The sequence below is a fragment of the Rhinoraja longicauda genome, chromosome 8, assembly GCF_053455715.1.
Source record: "Rhinoraja longicauda isolate Sanriku21f chromosome 8, sRhiLon1.1, whole genome shotgun sequence".
Taxonomy (NCBI): domain Eukaryota; kingdom Metazoa; phylum Chordata; class Chondrichthyes; order Rajiformes; family Arhynchobatidae; genus Rhinoraja; species Rhinoraja longicauda.
In genome coordinates this window covers 73,652,864-73,672,616 of record NC_135960.1, presented here as the reverse complement: position 1 = coordinate 73,672,616, position 19,753 = coordinate 73,652,864, and the positions used below count along the sequence as shown (strand labels likewise).

General features: G+C 39.9%; 1 protein-coding gene across 1 annotated transcript in view; it reads right to left on the bottom strand.

Annotated features, from left to right (window-relative positions):
• The window catches only part of armc8 (armadillo repeat containing 8), a 137,263-nt gene that overhangs the window by 44,986 nt on the left and 72,524 nt on the right, over positions 1 to 19,753 (bottom strand). Inside the window, exons 13-14 of the mRNA XM_078404289.1 lie at positions 8,743 to 8,825; positions 5,534 to 5,615 (exon numbers count right to left, since the gene is read on the bottom strand). Of these exons, the coding sequence (XP_078260415.1) occupies positions 5,534 to 5,615; positions 8,743 to 8,825 (165 nt within the window). The remainder of the gene's footprint in view (positions 1 to 5,533; positions 5,616 to 8,742; positions 8,826 to 19,753) is intronic.

Here is a 19,753-nt window from a genome sequence, read left to right as displayed (position 1 = left end):
CCGGAATTTCAAACAAAAAAGGGAAAGCTGCCAGAACAAATTAGTGGGTAGAGGGAAAGGGACAGTCAACATTTTGGGTCGAGACCTTTCATCTGGACTGGTGAAGTACAAATGACCCTCAACATCAACTGTCCAATTCGCTCTGCAAATGCTGCTTGAGTTCTTCCAGCTCTCTTTTTTTAAACTAATGTTAAGGTAAAGTTTGTAGGAAAGAAAACTGCAGATGCTGGTTTAAATCGAAGGTAGACACAAAATGCTGGAGTAACTCAGCGGGTCAGGCAGCATCTCTGGAGAGAAGGAATGGGTGACGTTTCGGGTCGAGAGCCTTCTTCAGGTTTATTCTAAACAAGAGTCTAAAAATAATAGCCACAATTAAAATACGTTTTTCAACTAAAAATATACTGATTCGCAAATTACAAGCAAATACTAAGGAGAAAATTGTACAAAATTTGCTTGACTCAGATTTTTGTGCTTAATAAAGCAGTGACATAAGCTAGTATCATGCAGAATCATGGATAGAACATGGATAGGACCGGTTTGGAGGGATATGGATCAAAAGCCAGCAAGTGGGACTAGTGTAGCTGGGACATGTGGGCCGATGCGGGCAGGTTGGGCCGAAGGACCTGTTTCCACACTGTGTCACCCTGTGACTCTACGTATGTCAATTTGGAGCCCTCAGTGAGGGAGAGATTCAGTATTGCTCTAAAGAACTGATGTAAATATTCACTATGATAAACATTCACAGTCACTGATAACATCAGCCAGCTAAATTAATGTCACACTGCATTCAGGCAAAACCGCAAAGACATGGCATCATTAGTGTGCAAAACTGACAACAACTCATGACCGCACATGCACGTGTGTATCCGCCTTAACCAACCTGATCTCCCGGTGGCTCAGCACTTCAACTCCCCCTCACATTCCCAATCTGATCTTTCTGTCCTGGGCCTCCTCCATTGTCAGAGTAAGGCCCAGCGCAAATTGGAGGAACAGCACCTCATATTTTGCTTGGACAGTTTACACCCCAGTGTATTGAACATTGGCTTCTCTAACTTCAGATAGTTCCTCTGTCCCCCTCTTCCCCCTCCCCCTTCCCAGTTCTCCCACTAGTCTTCCTAAATCCGACTACATCCTATATTTGTCCCGCTCCTTCCCCTGACAACAGTCTGAAGAAGGGTCTCAACCCAAAACGTCACCCATTCCTTCTCTCCAGAGATGCTGCCTGGCCCGCTGAGTTACTCCAGCATTTTGTGTCTACCTTCGATTTAAACCAGCATCTGCAGTTTTCTTTCTTTCTTACACATACTCAGTAATATCCAGAAGCAGTCATCAGTGAACTATACCACACAAATGTAATCAATGAATTAACGTACCAAATACATTGCATTCTTCCTGCATGAACTGATGAAAATTCTAAGCCTGACTGAATAAAGTGCACCCTGGTTTTAATGGCATTAAAGGTCAACATCTCCAGCTCAGAAAAGCTCATTCCTTAACAATGCCGTAGGTGTTAAGTGTTTAAAATGTTAAAGATATTTAATTTCCTCTGACTGTGTCAAGTTATTTTTTTTAAATGATTAACACTTATTGGTTTGCTCTTTGAATCATTCAATCTGACTCTCAGTCAGAAGAAAGATCTCGACCCGAAACGTCACCATTCCTTCTCTCCAGAGATGCTGCCTGTCCTGCTGAGTTACTCCAGCATTTTGTGTCTATCGTCAGTTTAAACCAGCATCTGCAGTTCCTTCCTACATACTAAATTTTAACATCTGAATCAGAAAAGCAATAGGGTGATCAAAAACTTAGAATAAAAATTTGACAACTGGCACAAAAGGGAATCCAAAAGTTTTCGACAGGCAAATTAATCCTCAAAGTGTTGCTGGAGCAGTAGAAAGGCTGATTAAGAACTTAAATGAAATCTACCGCTGAAGGCAGGAAGCATGTCTATATCACCAGAGCAGCATGTGGATGGCGTTTACTAAGCAAGAAGGCATTACTAAAACTGCAGGAGACCAGCTCAGGATATTGGACACAACAAAATGATAGGAGAGGTGCCAGAATGCTGACAGCATTTGCAGTACTGAATCAGATGCATTCTACATTATGAAACAAGAATATGATTTCAAAAGAGGAAAAAGCGGGTGCTTGCAGATCAGTCGGCTTAATCCCAGTGACAGAAAAGCTTTAAAATTCAATAAAGGAGAAAATTAACAGCCAACTTCAAGAAGCACATACAAATAAAGAAAAGGCACACATTTGGCTAGAGCAGATGGAGCTCAATTAACGTGATTGATTTTCTTTAATGAGGTGGGAGAAAGGAAGGATATGTGCATTGCAATCAATGTGCAAATGGACAAACAAAATGTATTTGAACAACTTGTTATATGAGTCAAAGTCCACAGAATAAAGATAGTAACAATATGGATAAAAACTGAAAAAAGAAAATAGTTAGGGAGAATAACTTTTTCCAGACATTGTTCTATCTGGGACACATGACAATAAATCACTCTAAACTCTTGACTCTCTTGAAGGTAGGAATACAATGAAATTCTCAAAGGTTTCAGTGCTCAGGTCTTTGTTGATGATGTAAAATGACATACATGACTCAGGTTGAGCAAGGAAATCTTAAAATTTACGGCTGGCATGAAATATAGAAGTATAGCAAAAAACTGGGAAAAAGAACAGGGGAAATGGATAGGTTGGTGGCAGATCTGTCAAAAATGAAAATCTAAATGAAAGGTGAAGTCATACAATTCTGTATGATGAATGTGGAGATACAGTACAGGTAATAGAACCTTCGGATTGGATTACGGTCATGGGTTAAGGAAGCGCGGGGTATTTAAATGCTTGGCGCCAAACCAGATTAGAGATTAGATTATTAAGTAAAGTAGTGTTTGTCCAGGAAGAAGTCAGTCGCGTTTGTTACGGGTTTTGATACTAATAAAGGATTCCAATAAAACCACTCGTCTGGACTCACTACAACATATATAATGCGGGAGCAAGATCAGAGATCTGGGGGTATTTGTGAGCATGACAGGGCAATGTGTAACAGCTCTCGGCTTTATTTATAATCCCACGGATAGGGAACAAATGTCAGAAAGTTATGGTGAGTTTGTGAAGGAACCTAGAGTAATTCCAGTTGGAATACTGTATCCCTTTACAAAGCTCTGAACGTAAATAAAAGATATACTAGAAATGGTCCCACAGATGAGGTATAATAATTGTATTGTTGGAGTAGAGAAAGTTAAAATGGGATTTGCATTTTAAATTATGAAAGATTAGACAGTAAAAACATCAAAATGGCTGAAAGATCAGTCAACAGTCAACAGTCAACAGAGCTTTATTTGTCATTCGGTACTAAGGTACCGAACGAAACTACATAGCAGTCACAAAAACAAACAAAAAAAACAACAAAAAAAAAAGAACACAAGACACATAGCCCCAACACAAACATCCATCACAGTGATTCCAAACACCCCCTCACTGTGATGGAGGCAACAAAACTTCCACTCTCTTCCCCACGCCCACGGACAGACAGCTCGTCCCCGACCGACCCGCACAGTCCCCGCAAGGGGATGGAAGTCCCCGCGGCCGAGTCGCACCGGGCGCTGAAACGTCCCGCGCCGAGCCGGGCGATGGAAGGCCCCGCGGCCGAGCCGTGCGCAGCTAAGTCCCGCGGCCGAGCCGCGCCGGGCGATGTTAGGTCCCGCGGCCGAGCCGCACCGGGCGATGGAAGGCCCCGCGGCCAAGCCGCACCGGGCGATGTTAGGTCCAGCGGCCGAGCCGCACCAGCGATGAAAAGTCCAGCGGCCGAGCCGCACCGGGCGATGTTAGGTCCCGCGGCCGAGCCGCACCGGGCACTGTTAAGTCCAGCGGCTGAGCCGCACCGGGCGATGTTAGGCCCCGCGGCCGAGCCGTGCGCAGCTAAGTCCCGCGGCCGAGCCGCACCGGGCGATGTTAGGTCCCGCGGCCGAGTCGCACCGGGCACTGTTAAGTCCAGCGGCCGAGCCGCGCCGGGCGATGGAAGGCCCCGCAGCCGAGCCGCACCCCGCGCCGTGAGGAAGAGACCTAAAAGAGAAAGGTTTCCCCCACCCACCCACACCACCACCCCCTCCCCACACATACACAACCAAAAAAAAAAAAAACCATCCCAACACCGACACACAACAAAAAAAAAAGGAAAAAAGACGAACAGACTGCTAGCGAGCCGCAGCCGTTAGGCGCCGCCACTTCCGCCACTAGATGAACTAGAAGTGTGAATATAAGATGGTTGGCAAGAGAAGGCACAAGTGAAAACACAAGAGTGGTTAGACTTTAGAAATGGTCTGTCCAGGACTGTTGTGGATGTCGATTGAATGGTAGCTTTCAAAAGGAAAGTAGTTAAAAATCTGTAGAAGAATTTGCAGGGACTTGAGCAAAGTGGGACCAAAGGTTGAACATGAATGTTAACTCAGCAGGTTAGCTTTCTACCTGTCAGGCTGTCATCTATATCAATTTGAGGAAGGACATTCTTGCTATTGAGGGAGTGCAGCGTATGTTCACGAGGTTAATTCCCGGGATGGCATGACTGTCATATGTTGAAAGAATTGAGTGACTGGGCTTGTATACACTGGAATTTAGAAGGATGAGAGGGGATCTTATTGAAACATATAAGATTATTAAGGGATTGAACACGCTGGAGGCAGGAAATATGTTCCCAATGTTGGGGGAGTCCAGAACCAGAGGCCACAGTTTAAGAATAAGGGGTAGGCCATTTAGAATGGAGACGAAGGAAAACTTTTTCACCCAGAGAGTTGTGAATCTGTGGAATTCTCTGCCTCAGAAGGCAGTGGAGGCCAATTCTCTGGATGCTTTCAAGAGAGAGTTCAATAGAGTTCTTAAAGATAGCAGAGTCCAGGGATGTGGGGAGAAGGTAGGAACGGGGTACTGATTGTGGATGATCAGCCATGATCACAGTGAAGGGAAGAATGGCCTGCTCCTGCACCCATTGCCTATTGTCCATGACATTTGTAAAGGAGTTGGAAATGAACATTAACATCCTGGTGTTTTCTTCTATTCCAATAGATTTTAGCTGTTCATTCTGTAATTTGCTGGGTTGAAATTCTGCATAATAGCAACACTGACTTCACAAGTTTTTTTTGCTACTCCAAACATGCCATCTTTGCATTCTGACGCATGCGAAGTATTATTATTAAATCTACCAAAGTATTGTATGGGCATATTTCTTTTCAGGCCAAAAAAACCCCAATTGTCACTGGCATGCTTGGAAGACGGGATTCACAAGTGATATACTCTGTTTACCCATGATATTAGTACAGAATGGTAATATACTCAACAACATTGGTAGTACAGAATTGGTAGTACATTATTAGTACAGAATGGTTATACTCAACGTCATTGTCTGCATCACACTGTTCAGATGAGTGGCAGAAACAAAACTGATTGACCAAAAACTCGAGCTCCACTGAGAAACAAAATGTTTATGATTTATTCTGGTATAATATAAGCTTCTATAAATGTATGTTACTCCTACCTTCATTAGTGGTTTCCATACTGTATGGTCCTGAAAACTAGTCCGAAGCTGTTGTACCGACCTGGACAGACTGTGCAAACATCTAGAAATGGAAATGGGAAAAATATACAAATCTTCATAAAAATACAAAAGCAGATACGATCGTCCCTCTCCACAGGAACATGGATGATCAAATGTTCAAAACTTCAGTCTGAAGAAGGGTCTCGACCCGAAATGTCACCCATTCCTTCTCTCCCGAGATGCTGCCTGACCTGCTGAGTTATCATATCATATCATATCATATATATACAGCCGGAAACAGGCCTTTTCGGCCCACCAAGTCTGTGCCGCCCAATGATCCCCGTACATTAACACTATCCTACACCCACTAGGGACAATTTTTACATTTACCCAGCCAATTGACCTACATACCTAAATACTCCAGCATTTTGTGAATAAATACCTTCGATTTGTACCAGCATCTGCAGTTATTTTCTTATAAAACCAGTGATTAAGTCAGTTATATAAGACATACTTCTGACAATATTTGAAAAGGCAGGAAAAATGTTCCCAATGTTGGGGGAGTCCAGAACCAGTCTAAGAATAAAGGGGAGGCCATATAAAACTGAGATGAGAAAAAACCTTTTCACCCAGTGATTTGTAGAATTCTCTGCCACAGAAGGCAGTGGAGGCCAATTCACTGCATGAATTTAAAAGAGAGTTAGATAGAGCTTTAGGGGCTAGCGGAATTAAGGGATATGGGGAGAAGGCAGGCACGGGTTACTGATTGTGGATGATCACCCATGATAACAATGAATGGCAGTGTTGGCTCAAAGGGCCGATTGGTCTCCTCCTGCACCTATTTTCTATGTTTCTAAGTAGCCAAACCAAACTACTTATTAAAAACAAGTTGACGGTCCTCAGTAGGAGGTCTGGTTTGGCAGACAAGTCAAACAGACATTTGCATTCTTCATTTTGGAAGAGAAGGATATATTTTTAAATTGTTCAGAGAAAACTAAATATTAATGAAGAGGCAAAAATAAAAAAATTAGAAACATTTACAGGGATGAATTGACACAAATGATCATATCCAGATGAAACAAGAACTGTGGGAAGCATTTATTTCAATTTCCTAAATCACCTGCATTTAGAGGCAATACGAGAGGACAGGGAATAACAAAATATCATACTTCTTAATTAAAGAGTTATGAAAACACCGAAGTGCAGAAAAGTAAGGTTAGCAGCATACTGCAAATAATATATCAAGGATGGAGCAAATGTGCTATGTTTTATGTGTTAATAATTAACTAATTATTTCTAAAATCTACTTCATCATCTTTTAATACAGGTGCTCCCTGGCTTACGATGCTTCGGCTTGGGATATTTCCACTTTGCGATGGTGCAAACAGCAGCGAACCCTAGCGAGCCGTAGCTCGCTTCCGGCCACGTTATCACGTGTATTCAATGCATTTCGACGTACAATATTCTTGGTTTCCGATGGGTTTCTCACAATGGAACCCCATCGTAAGCTGAGGAGCCACTGTAGTTTATTTCAATTGTAATTTTTTTTAAACGACACCGTTGAGATGTCAGTGCCTGAAGTTTGGCTGCAGAGGGTCATTAAGGTCTGTCCTTTCTTGGACCATCGGAGTGAATGAAAGCAAAGAGCACAAAGGGTGGCATTGAGCAGTCACTGGGTCCAGCAGGATCAGCCCAATATTGCATTACAGAAGGACACTGTTTGGGAATCTAAATGAAAGGACATATTTCCAAACTGCCAGTTGATATCCAGAAAATTATTTTCCAGAAGATGATGCAAAAAAAAAAGGAAAAAATCAAGACAAAGTCATCCACCTTCTTCAAAAAAACATACATGACTTATAGACAATAGACAATAGGTGCAGGAGTAGGCCATTCAGCCCTTCGAGCCAGCACCGCCATTCAATGTGATCATGGCTGATCATTCTCAATCAGTACCCCGTTCCTGCCTTCTCCCCATACCCCCTGACTCCGCTATCCTTAAGAGCTCTATCTAGCTCTCTCTTGAATGCATTCAGAAAAGTGGCCCCCACTGCCTTCTGAGGCAGAAAATTCCACAGATTCACAACTCTCTGACTGAAAAAGTTTTTCCTCATCTCAGTTCTAAATGGCCTACCCCTTATTCTTAAACTGTGGCCCCTTGTTCTGGACTCCCCCAACATTGGGAACATGTTTCCTGCCTCTAACGTGTCCAACCCCTTAATAATCTTATACATTTCGATAAGATCTCCTCTCATCCTTCTAAATTCCAGTGTATACAAGCCTAGTCGCTCCAGTCTTTTAACATATGACAGTCCCGCCATTCCGGGAATTAACCTAGTAAACCTACGCTGCACGCCCTCAATAGCAAGAATATCCTTCCTCAAATTTGGAGACCAAAACTGCACACAGTACTCCAGGTGCGGTCTCACTAGGGCCCTGTACAACTGCAGAAGGACCTCTTTGCTCCTATACTCAACTCCTCTTGTTATGAAGGCCAACATTACATTGGCTTTCTTCACTGCCTGCTGTACCTGCATGCACTAGGACATCCAGACTTGGGAAGTAAAGAATAAGAAGTGGTGGATAGAAAATGGTCAACCAAAATTAAAAGACGAGTAGATGTGCAAACAGAACCAGCAGAGAAAATAAATGAAGATGAATGATCTACATCCCAAAATAAAATTGCCCATTGAACATTTATGGTACTAATCATGAGAGAGGGTTGCAGCACTGAAAGATCGGAAGTTCACAAGGAAAATGAAGGCTCTTCCATCAAGCCAATCTGCAAGTTTACATATAAACTCAACAATAGCCCTCCTCATAGTGAATAAATTGAAAGCATGACCACAGAGTTGTCAAACTTTCATTTTAATCATTTTTTGATTAACTATTCAATCATAGAACTATAATTTGCTTCATATTTCCCAATCAAATAAAAGTATTGTCAACATTTACATTGTAGGACAGTATACAAGCACATAGCGAGTGTTATGGTTAATCAATTCTTCAATTTTGTAATTGCAAATGCTTAAAATGCAAATTCATGATTAACTACATGCTAATCAACTATTTATATCACAAATTTGTTTTTTTTTAAACATTAATTCCACGTTTATCATTCACCCATGTTATCATAGGTTGATTATTAAAAGTTCAGTATCTAATGATGCATTTAAACTTTTGGACAGGTGAGTTTCAATATTCCATACCTGACAGCAGCTAATCGCACTTTGATACTAGACTCAGCTAAGCCAGTCACAATTCGGTCCATCATATTCTCAGTCTCAATTATCTAGAACAAAAAGTTAATAGCAACATAAATAACTAACAGGGTATGTGGCTGGAGAAATTCACTGAGGCAAAATTAAATTTAGCCATTGTACTTTACAAGAAGTTAAATTATTGTAATTGTGGTTAAGCAAAAAGTGAACAAAATTATTCCAAATGTTTTCATCAATAGATGAAATTATTTCATTTTATACATTGATCGCATGGCCTTAAGAAAAAAAAGGAAATAGGTAATCTGTGCCAATCCTTTAACCACAAGTTTAGGTCAAATTGTTTCATCTTTAGCATCACTTGGGACCATCGTTTGCAACATCCTTTTCTGCGCCACCCTAAAGTTTTCCTCTCCATTTAAAAGATCACAAATGAGTGATGAACTCTTTTGGCACCCATGATTTTTCTTCATCAGTAGCAGTCGCTGTTTTTACAATGTCCTGTGTTTGTGAGAGGCTCTCGTGCAGTGACAACAGCGCAAGCGCCTGGGTTTGGCCATTTGATAAACGAAGTAGAGATTGCATTATTCTGATCAGCAGTTTACTGGAAATGAAATCCTTTTCAAAACAGCTCGAGGGAATGATTTTAAAATGGATACTAAACATTTGTTATTTTTGATTTCCTAATTTCAACATAGTTATTCTCAATATGAGAATGTAGTGAAGCATCGCTGAATTGAAACACCTTTCTGCAAACCCTTTTGTACCTGGGGTGAGGTGGAACCACAAATCAAGCAAAGATAGAATTATTGGGTGACTTGCAAAGTTACAAACATTCGGCAAATCTTACATGGAAACATAGAAAATAGGTGCAGGAGGAGGCCATTCAGCCCTTCGAGCCAGCACCGCCATTCATTGTGATCATGGCTGATCATCCACAATCAGAAACCCGTTCCTGCCTTCTCCCCATTCCCCTTGATTCCACTAGCCCTAAGGGCTCTATCTAACTCCCTTTTGAATGCATCCAGTGAATTGGCCTCCACTGCCTTCTGAGGCAGAGAATTCCACAAATTCACAACTCTCTGTGTGAAAGTTTTTTCTCATCTCAGTTCTAAATGGCCTACCCCTTATTCTTAAACTGTGGCCCCTGGTTCTGGACTCCCCCCCAACATCGGGAACATGTTTCCTGCATCTTGCGTGTCCAATCCCTTAAGAATTTAATGTGTTCGTATAAGATCCCCTCTCATCCTTCTAGCCTCCAGTGAATACAAGCCCAGTCGCTCCATCGTGAGGCAGAAACTATCAGCTTCACACCTTCTTATTGAACTACATACCAAAGCCACCGACTGCGTCCTTTTCCACAGACACTGCCTGAAGAGGAATAGAGAACCACTTGGGTTTTATAATAATAGAGAACCACTGGGCTTCATGGTTCTTTGCTGGTGCTAGCTCAGCCACCAGCATAATTTAAATTCATAGAACATGTAGAAACAAGGAACTGCAGGTGCAGGTTTACAAAAAGCCATATTCTGTGTAATCTTGATGTGTGAGCTGAGTTGCCAACTTCTGTACTTCTTAATTATACCACAGCTTTCTCAGCACATGCCATTTGAGATGCATAACTCTGCCCCCTCTCCTGACCTGCCTGATTCGTTGTGTAGGAAGGAACTGCAGATGCTGGTTTACACCGAAGATAGACACAAAATGCTGGAGTAACTCAGCGGGACAGGCAGCATCTCTTGAGAGAAAGAATGGGTGAATTTTCGGATCAAGACCCTTCTTCAGACTGAGATACTGCCTGAGTTACACCAGCATTTTGTGTCTGTCTGATTCATTGTTACCCATGTGCACAGTGGCCTAGACTGACCTGGCAGCACAACTACATCTTGAATTTTTTTAAATAATTTGCATTTAACCCACTCCATGAACTTTCCTGATCCTATTCTCCACAATTCCAGACTCTACAACCCTTCATCAAATCATTTCATCCAATGCTCCCCCACATCCCCAATTAACATCACTTCACACATGCTGCCTGTGCTTTAGCTGGGAGCATCTACCATCTATAGCCCCTTCTGTTAAATTCCTACTTCCTGCAAAACCATACTTTAAGCTTACGTCACTTGCCCCAATGTCTCTTATATAACTCAATGTCAAATCCATCACATCGAGTTCCTGAGGCAAAATTCAAATTTAATTCCCCAAATTAAGATTTTAAATAACTTGTCTAATATTATCTAATTCATCGATTATCCTTCTCAAATTACATATTTTTTTCTTGAGAGCATGTTCTACGTTCAGCAGAAAAATGTAAATTCCCATTTAGGAAAACAATTTCCAATACTGCCCATCTCTTGGGAGTTAGAGGCACTAACACCTGGATTTCACCATCTCATTACAATCTCCAAAATCTCTTTCCAGAAATTGGCAGCACATCAGCTTTCAATGCATTTTTCAGGACAATTCTCGGAGGCCTCCCACACTCCATTCCTGATCAAGACTTCAAATAGAATTTTCTTTTCAATACGATTGGAATCTTAAGTATAAAGTTCAGGCAACATTTCTATTAAGGATCAACCATCTAACCATTAACAACGGGTGGAAGCAGAATCCATTCCTTGAAGGGGATTAGAGACCACTGTTTTTTTTTACAATAATCCAGCACCTTTCGTGATTCTTTGCTGGTGCTAGCTCAGCCACCAGCCAAATTTAAATTCACAGAGAATGGGGAAAACAAGGAACTGCAGGTGCAGGTTTACAAAAAGGCAAAAAGTGCCGGAGTAACTCTGCGGGTTGGGCATCATCTCTGGGGAACATAGATAGGCCATGTTTCTGGTCGGGACCCTTCTTCAAACCGATTGTGAATCACTCTCTGTGACAATCAATCTTAAAAAGGATCCCAACCCGAAATGTCACCTATCCAAGTTCCAGAGAAGCTGCCTGACCTTCTGAGGTACTCCAGCACTGTGTGTCTTTAAAAAAAAAACTATTTATCAAGCATTGACCTGTGGTTTGCTAGTCGAAAAACAATCACAAGGCTAGTCTATCATTTTAAACATTTCCAAGGCAGCAGTTTTTTACCCACAAATATTTCCTCCACCATAAGTGATTTTAAAAAGAGAATTAAGAATTGCAGGATGTATTCAGACGTGTTTGTTGCAAAAGTTTGCATATTGTACGTACCAGGACAGGCCCCTGTTCTGCAGACGAGTGATTAGAATCACTGGAAATTTTTGATTCTTAGGTGGAACAGATTAAACCCAATCCTCAGAGGTACCTTTGTTAAAATCAAGGGATATGGGGTTGGTGCAGGCCCTTGGCATTGAAGCAAATAATCAACCACGATCGTATCAAATGACTCGTAAGGTATGAGGCACCAAATACCCAACACGTGATTTTATTCCTTTCAATAAAAGTACCAGTTTCAACTCAAATAGTACCACCACTTGAAAAGATTTTATGACATAACAGAAAAAATCATCTTTAGTAAGCAAACTTCATCTTTAGTAATATGTACATCCCTGAAAAGCTGAATGCAAATTCATTGATTATAACAGATATGAATTCATTGGTTGGACTTGTAGTTCTGCACAATTTTTTTCATTAACATTGTTTTTTGTTTAAATTTTACTTTAAATTATTATCATAATTAAGTTATTTCTTAGTAACTAACTCTAATTTTAGAGTTTATAGTCTTTCTATATATACACAAGTGTTTTTTCAGTGCCCAAAGAAACATATATTAACATGTCTACTTCTTAAAGGGTAAAATATCTCTTCAAATGCTTGAGACTCACAGCATTTCTATAGCTCAAGCTATTTTTAGTTCAAGCTTCCATCAGTTGTATTTTAATTTATCTAATTTCAATATTAAATTAACACCCTTAAACAATCAATTTCATTATAAACTAGAAATTCGGTTAAATGGAAATGAGGATGACAGAGAGAATAATAGTGCTGAATGCGCAGAAGAAAGACAACAATAGCTGTAGGAGAATACTCTTAAAAAATTCACACAATGTACTGTTTTCACGCAAAATAAATTGGAAGGTAAGTTTTTGTTTGCGTGTCTGTTTTTCAAAATTGTCTGGAGTCACGGTGAGTGGGGAAAGGCTGCATTAATCTACATCTAAATGAGCTTACGCTCTGTGGCAAATGGACTCAAATATTAAAAACTTTGGTGGCTATCTCAGATTTCAATATGTAGACAGACAGACTGCGTATCTTCACCTAAAAGTGTGTGTACATGTAATTTATTAGAAATCCTCCCTATTTTGTAGTGGCAAACAGCTTTCAACACTTAATGCTGCCATCCTCATGAAAGTGCAATTTGTCTAAGAGCTAATAAAATATAGCAGTGGCATAAAAATGGTTAAATGCACTGAATGCACTGAAGCAAAAATCCTTCTGCTTCTGTCTGAAGAAGGGTCTCGACCCAAAACGTCACCCATTCCTTCCCTCCTGAGATACTGCCTGACCTGCTGAGTTACTCCAGCATTTTGTGAATAAACTGCTTCTTTTATATGATGGCTACAATCCATAACATATGATAGTTCCACAATCTATCAATAACCAGGGCCGGATTTGACTCAAGTATTTCCTCTCCCACAAAATCCAAGACCTGATTTGCTCCAGTCAGCCTGCATACTGACTGGGTTTAATTGCAACATTAGCTTTGATCGAAAGTGAAATTGTCTGACACTGTTGGCATAGTGGCAGTATAATTGTAACTTTAAAACACCCTCCACTCAAAGCAGAACTCATTCTCACATTATGTTGTGGAAGGAAATGCAGATGCTGGTTAAACCAAAGATAGACGCACAAAATGCTCCAGAGATGCTGCCTGTCCCACTGAGTTACTCCAGCATTGTGTGTCATTCTCACATTATGATGTGCAGCAGGAGACAATTATTATGAGCCCGACAGACCTGGACATGATTTTATTTGTCCCCCAGCTCACAAACATTAGATATTTTCTCAGGGAACAATCGTTGAAATAACCCAAACATAATCAGGGCACAAAATTACAGCTGCTGGGATTGTGTATGAAGTGGTATTTGTGTTAATTATATTTTAAGAATCAAGCATCAGCATTGCGTGTGTACTTGACAGCCAAGAAAAGGCATCTGCACAGACAAAACACTCAAATACTGCAACCACCAACTTTAAAGCTGCCAATATAAATGGCTAATAGTCACCAATAGTTTCCTGAAATAAACAATCCATTTTGTGCTAAGTGTGAAGGTTTTCAGTGGAGGATGCTGTACCCAACAAGATAAGATAGAACTATTTCTTACTGAACTAAGGTTATTTCAAGAGAACCATTTCTTATTGAACTAAGAATACACTACTGAGCGATTTTGCAACTTTCGATTGATTTTTTTTCAAATCTTTCTGCTCCCAATAACCAAATCATTTTGTATTCAATCATTTTTCTGAAAGAATTGCCAAAAACTGGACATTGGCAAATCAAAAAGGTATGCCATGCACAGCAAGATACAATGCTGCTTAGAAATTCAGTGGCATTTGCTGAAAAATGAATGCTTTGCAAACGGGTAGAGCTGTGTAAATTTTTGAACAATGACGAGTGATCTTTAAAATGCACAGTGACATGCATCTGGCTAAATGCCACACCCATTAGAATCAACTCCAATAATCCTGCCATATTTCATTAGGCTGCCATTTTGAATTGGGAGTTCAAATGGTTGACATGATGCTGGATTTCTCAACCCTGAGGTGTGCAGATGAAAATGGGACCAGTGGGCAAAATCTGGCAAATTAGAACCATCAAAGAATAGCTCTAATCAAGAGCTAATTTTTGGAGCTCCAACTGAGAAATAATTACGGAACTGCAACATTTAAATACATTCAAAGGATTCTTTTAATGATGCATATACATCAGTTGTGTCTTACGTTACAATGATAATTGTTTTCCATTGTTACTCTTGCTCTGCTGTCATAGTTCTCTAACCCCCTTTTCCTTTTCTCCATACTTACCCTTAGCCAAATCCAGAAAGCCAATCCCATTTCCAAGTTGGTCCAGGAGCTGAGTAGCAGCAGGACCTCAAAAGGAGTGGTGTGATGGGTCAGAGCAACCACTCATACAATTCTTCTGGACCTTCTGACAGTGAGCCATGTCAGGGATGGGGCTTTGCTGGCTGTCAAAATGGTCAATTTTGTTCACAATGTTTCTGAACGTCAAACATTCAAAAACATTTGCAAACTACTACAAATGAAATTTCCAAAACAAAAACAAAATTATAAATAATAAAACATGCAGCAAAGCACAATAAAGTCTTATTTCTCATTTTCTTCCCCATGTACCCTATAATCTCCAATCAAATGGATGTTCTCGAATATAATTTAGTTTAGTTTAGAGATACAGCAAGGAAAGAGGCCCTTTGGCCCACAGAGTCCACACCGATCATCGATCACACGTAGATTAGTTGCATGTTATCCCAATTTTGCAACCGACATACCAGGGGCAATCTACAAAAGCCAAATAACCTGCAATCCTGCACGTCCATGGAATGTGGGAAGAAACCAGAGCACCCAGAGAAAACCCATGTGGTCACAGGGAGAATGTACAAACCCTGCACAGACAACACCCGTAGTCTGGATTGAACCTGGGTCTCTGGTGCTGTGTGGCAGCACTAGGCCTCCTCTAAATCTACAAATAAACGCAGGGGAAACTCAATGTGCTGTACTCCATGGGAACTTGAGGAATGAAGAGTGGGTGTCGTAAAATGTACCAGTAGATGGCCACGTGACAGCCGTGAAATATACTAGTATTGACACCCAAACGTCAACTGAGCCATAATTTTATTTTTTTTAGTTTAGAGACACAAAACCACGGAAACAGGCCCTGCGGCTCACCGAGTCCACACTGACCAGCGATCCCTGCACATTAACACTATCCTACACACACCAGGGACAATTTACAATTATACCAAGCTAATTAACCTACAAACCTGTGCGTCTTTGGAGTGTGGGAGGAAACCGGAGATCTGAGAAAACCCACGCAGGTCACGGGGAGAACGAACAAACTCCGTACAGACAGCGCCCGTAGTCGGGATGGAACCCGGGTCTCCGGTGCTGTAAGCGCAGTAAGGCAGCAACTCTACCGCTGCCCACGTTATTTTTTCAAATAAATGGCATTTGATTATTTTCAGTACGCCACTTCATTATCAAATGATTTAAAAGAACTTGACTTACACATTTGACATTTTTTGATAAAGCAGCTATGAATGCCAACATCAATGTTGATGATCATAGGCTATTGCCGATAGCCACCCGAAGGAGTTGAATTATCAATGTAGTTAATAAACCAACGTAATGTTTCTCCTTCGCACTACAGGCCCCACCTGCATCTTCACCAGGGGTTGCTAATGAAACAATGCACACTCAAATGAAATTGATGTTCAGGGTGGCGTAAATATTTGTAGTGATTCAATTGTGCACAAAATAATTTGAGGTGCCTTAACATTAGGAAGCACAAAGAATACTATTAAAGTTAACTATAAGGACAAATAAATATCCCAATTTTAGTGGTTAATGAGAGTGCAGCAGACAAAAAGAAAATCAGACCCACGGTAAATTTAAAAAATTTCCAATTGTTAAATGAATGCTTCTTAAAAGGAGAAGCATAATGTGTAGAAAAGCATAATCTTGACGTGCGTGTGCGTGTGTTTAAAATATTATATATATCATTACATTTATAGTTAAGGAATTGATACTAATAAACGTCCTGATACCCAATGGTCAATATCCCAATAATCCTATTGGCGGATATTCTGAATCCAGTTTATAAATATTTAATGATACAGAACATGGGTTATCTTTTTGATTTTTAATTTCTGTAATTCAAAACATTGAAATTGTAGTGTGTTGGCTCTTGGTTTAAGCAGCGAGAGCAGATGGCAGCTCTATTTAACATCTCCTCGGTCAATACAGAAAATCCTCACCACTGCACTATAGAATCAACCTGGAATTTTCAGCTCATGATTCTGGAACAGAGACTTGAAACAACAAACCTCTAACTTAATGGCAAGAATGCTAATGGTTGTCATTGATGACAACAGCAATTTACCTATGATCCATAGCTTCTCAAACTACCATGGGCAATCTCTAAAATGAACTTTTTACCATTTTCTCAACCAAGCATAAAACTGCTCACACAAAAATTCCAACATATATTTCTTATGAAAACATCCTAAAATAGTTTGTTCATTTTGGATTCATATATTCATCACAAACCATGTTAAGTTTATTGAGAATGCCAATAAATAATAAAATTAACTACAGTGATTTTAAAAGCATAAAAAATCATGTATTCACAGTTAATCGTGGTAAGTCCATCTATAATGTGTTTTATCCACAGTAAGTAATATGTAGGTTAATTTGACTGGCTAAATGTAAAAAATTGTCCCTAGTGTGTGTAGGATAGTGTTAATGTGCGGGGATCGCTGGGCGGCGCGGACTTGGTGGGCCGAAAAGGCCTGTTTCCGCGCTGTATATATATGATGATGATATGATGATGTGGTCATTCTTCAAATCGAAACTATTTTGTTTTAGAAAATTTCAAAATATCCCTAGAGAAAAATAGACTAGTGAAACTTTAAAAAAAAATTAAAAGTACCCAGCTGTATTAACTTTCCTCGCCAGAACATCAATTATGACATACACTTGTATTTTGCTGTTGCTTTGATTTACATTGAACAAGAAAGAACCAGTGTGAGATTTTCAATGCTAAACTAGGAAGTGAATTATTGCAATAGTTGTAACCAAACATCACTGCAACTGTACATTAATTAAGCTCTGAGAAACTGTTGAGTTCAATAGTCCCAATCCAGGTTTCCTCTAGACATCAGTTCAGATGATGATACTGCCCCGAAATGTTATGACAGCTTCTTACTTCACCGATGCTGCCTGTTTGGCTGAGCATTTCCAACATTTACTTCCTTACATTAAACCCCAAAAAATCAAAAATAAAAGTAATGTTAAATTATTGTTGTTACTGAAATGAGTCACTGATAGAGTAATTCAGCTTCGTGGTTATTGTTTTAATACTCATCATGATCAAGAATCCGTAATGGAGAATTAAATATTTATTTCTTCTGGAGATCTTCAGAATAGTGCACTCCCTAGTGCAGCATGGGTAGGTACACATTATCTGCCTTAGCTGCAGGTGAAAAGTATTTTATTGCACCATGGAATACATTTAGATGTTTCCCTCTCGATGCTAAAATAAAGTTTGATAGCCCACTATACAATTTCATGTCTCCAACAGGGGAAACCACTATAAAATTTCATCGTTGAATTGATGTCACTTTTCACAGAAGCTTCAAATGAGGAGACGCACAATAAAGAATAATTATCCTGAATACAATGATAACATTCGAGTGAATATATTAATTCCAGATATCTTAATCTCTTCTTGTGTCTCATTCGTTAAAAGGAGTAAAATTATGGAAAGCAGATAATTTTCACAAGTAACACTTTAGAGCAAAATACGATACAAAGGAGTCCCGGAGATTTCCCATTGTGTACGCAGTGCAACATGCGACAGCCTGAACTGAAAGCTCAGATAAGATCTGCTGCAGCTGCTCTCGAAAATACTAAAGAAACCCAGCATGTGCAAAGAAGCAAAGGGATTTCCTCTGAATTTACAGCACAGCAAAAATTAAGGCCACCTTTATAGAAACAAAAATAAAATGGAATGGCTATAATCATATAAAGCGGTAGAAGCAATTAGGACATAATCAACAAAATACCATTCCAAACAACAGTTCTGAGTGGGGATGAAAGGCCAGAGAGAAATGCAACGCCAAGCTACAGAAGGTTTTCACCATCCAAACTAAAATAATCTTTTTACTTTATCATGACAGCAATTGATTTAATTCAGACGATGCCTGACGTGCATTTAACTGGAAATTTTCACTAAGAATTTTGAACAAGGGAGTGGGAATTAATTTAAAACAATTCTAGATGGAAAAGATCGTTGCATGCAGTAAATATCTGATTGGAGACCTGGAGAAAAATAGCTCTCCGTTTACCAGCAGTGATAAACAGGCCCAAGGTAAAAGATCTCTCCACTCCTGGCAGTTCTAACTAACAAGCTGTGGAAACAAACAGAAAGGTTTTATGTCCGTTTCAAAATTAAGCTTCAATAGCCCCAGATTGTGGACACTTTATACCTTCATCCATTCCTTTACAATTCCTAAATTATAACTTAATAACAGATTTATTTGACTGCGAATATCACAGATGGTTAATCATGCATGAATAACAGGCATGTGCAAATCCCTACTGATCATTCTTGCGTAAATATATTCAACGGCAAAGGACACCTCGTATATTAGAGCAAAATAACTGGACAGCAATGGGTATGAGATATAAGTGACCCGAGAAGTAGACAGGTACACATGAGTGCCTTTCTTGGCTCCAAATACACAAGTATTTGGGAGTACATCATTCAACTGCGCAATGTTCTCCAAAGATCCTGTATCTGTTATACATACAGTATTCAAATGTCTGATCAACTTCCATAATGCACAAAATGTTGTGTGAAATCAACCTACTGAATTTATGTTGAAAATATTCATTTTGGTGAGTATTTCGGTAGTGTGCTAGACATAATATCTAAACTGGGACAGTGAGACAAACTTACTGACGGCTCAGTTTTGGAACTACTCTCCATTTGGCAGGCACACAACACTGTTCCAAAGGCTCAAGGCGTATGTCTTAAATTCTATAGGAATCTTCAATGAGGTAGTTGGACTTGAGAAAAAGATTGCTATGAAAATACATCTTCATTTCTCAATCTATAACATACACAATGGAATAGCTGCCTCTTGGTTCAACTGAATAATGGAATGGATTAATATAAAACAACATATAAGTGAATTTGGTCCATATTCATGCATAGTCCGGAATCATGGGAGGCCTAAACATGTACAATTCAACTACAACAAATTCGCTACATTGATAATGTATATGAGCC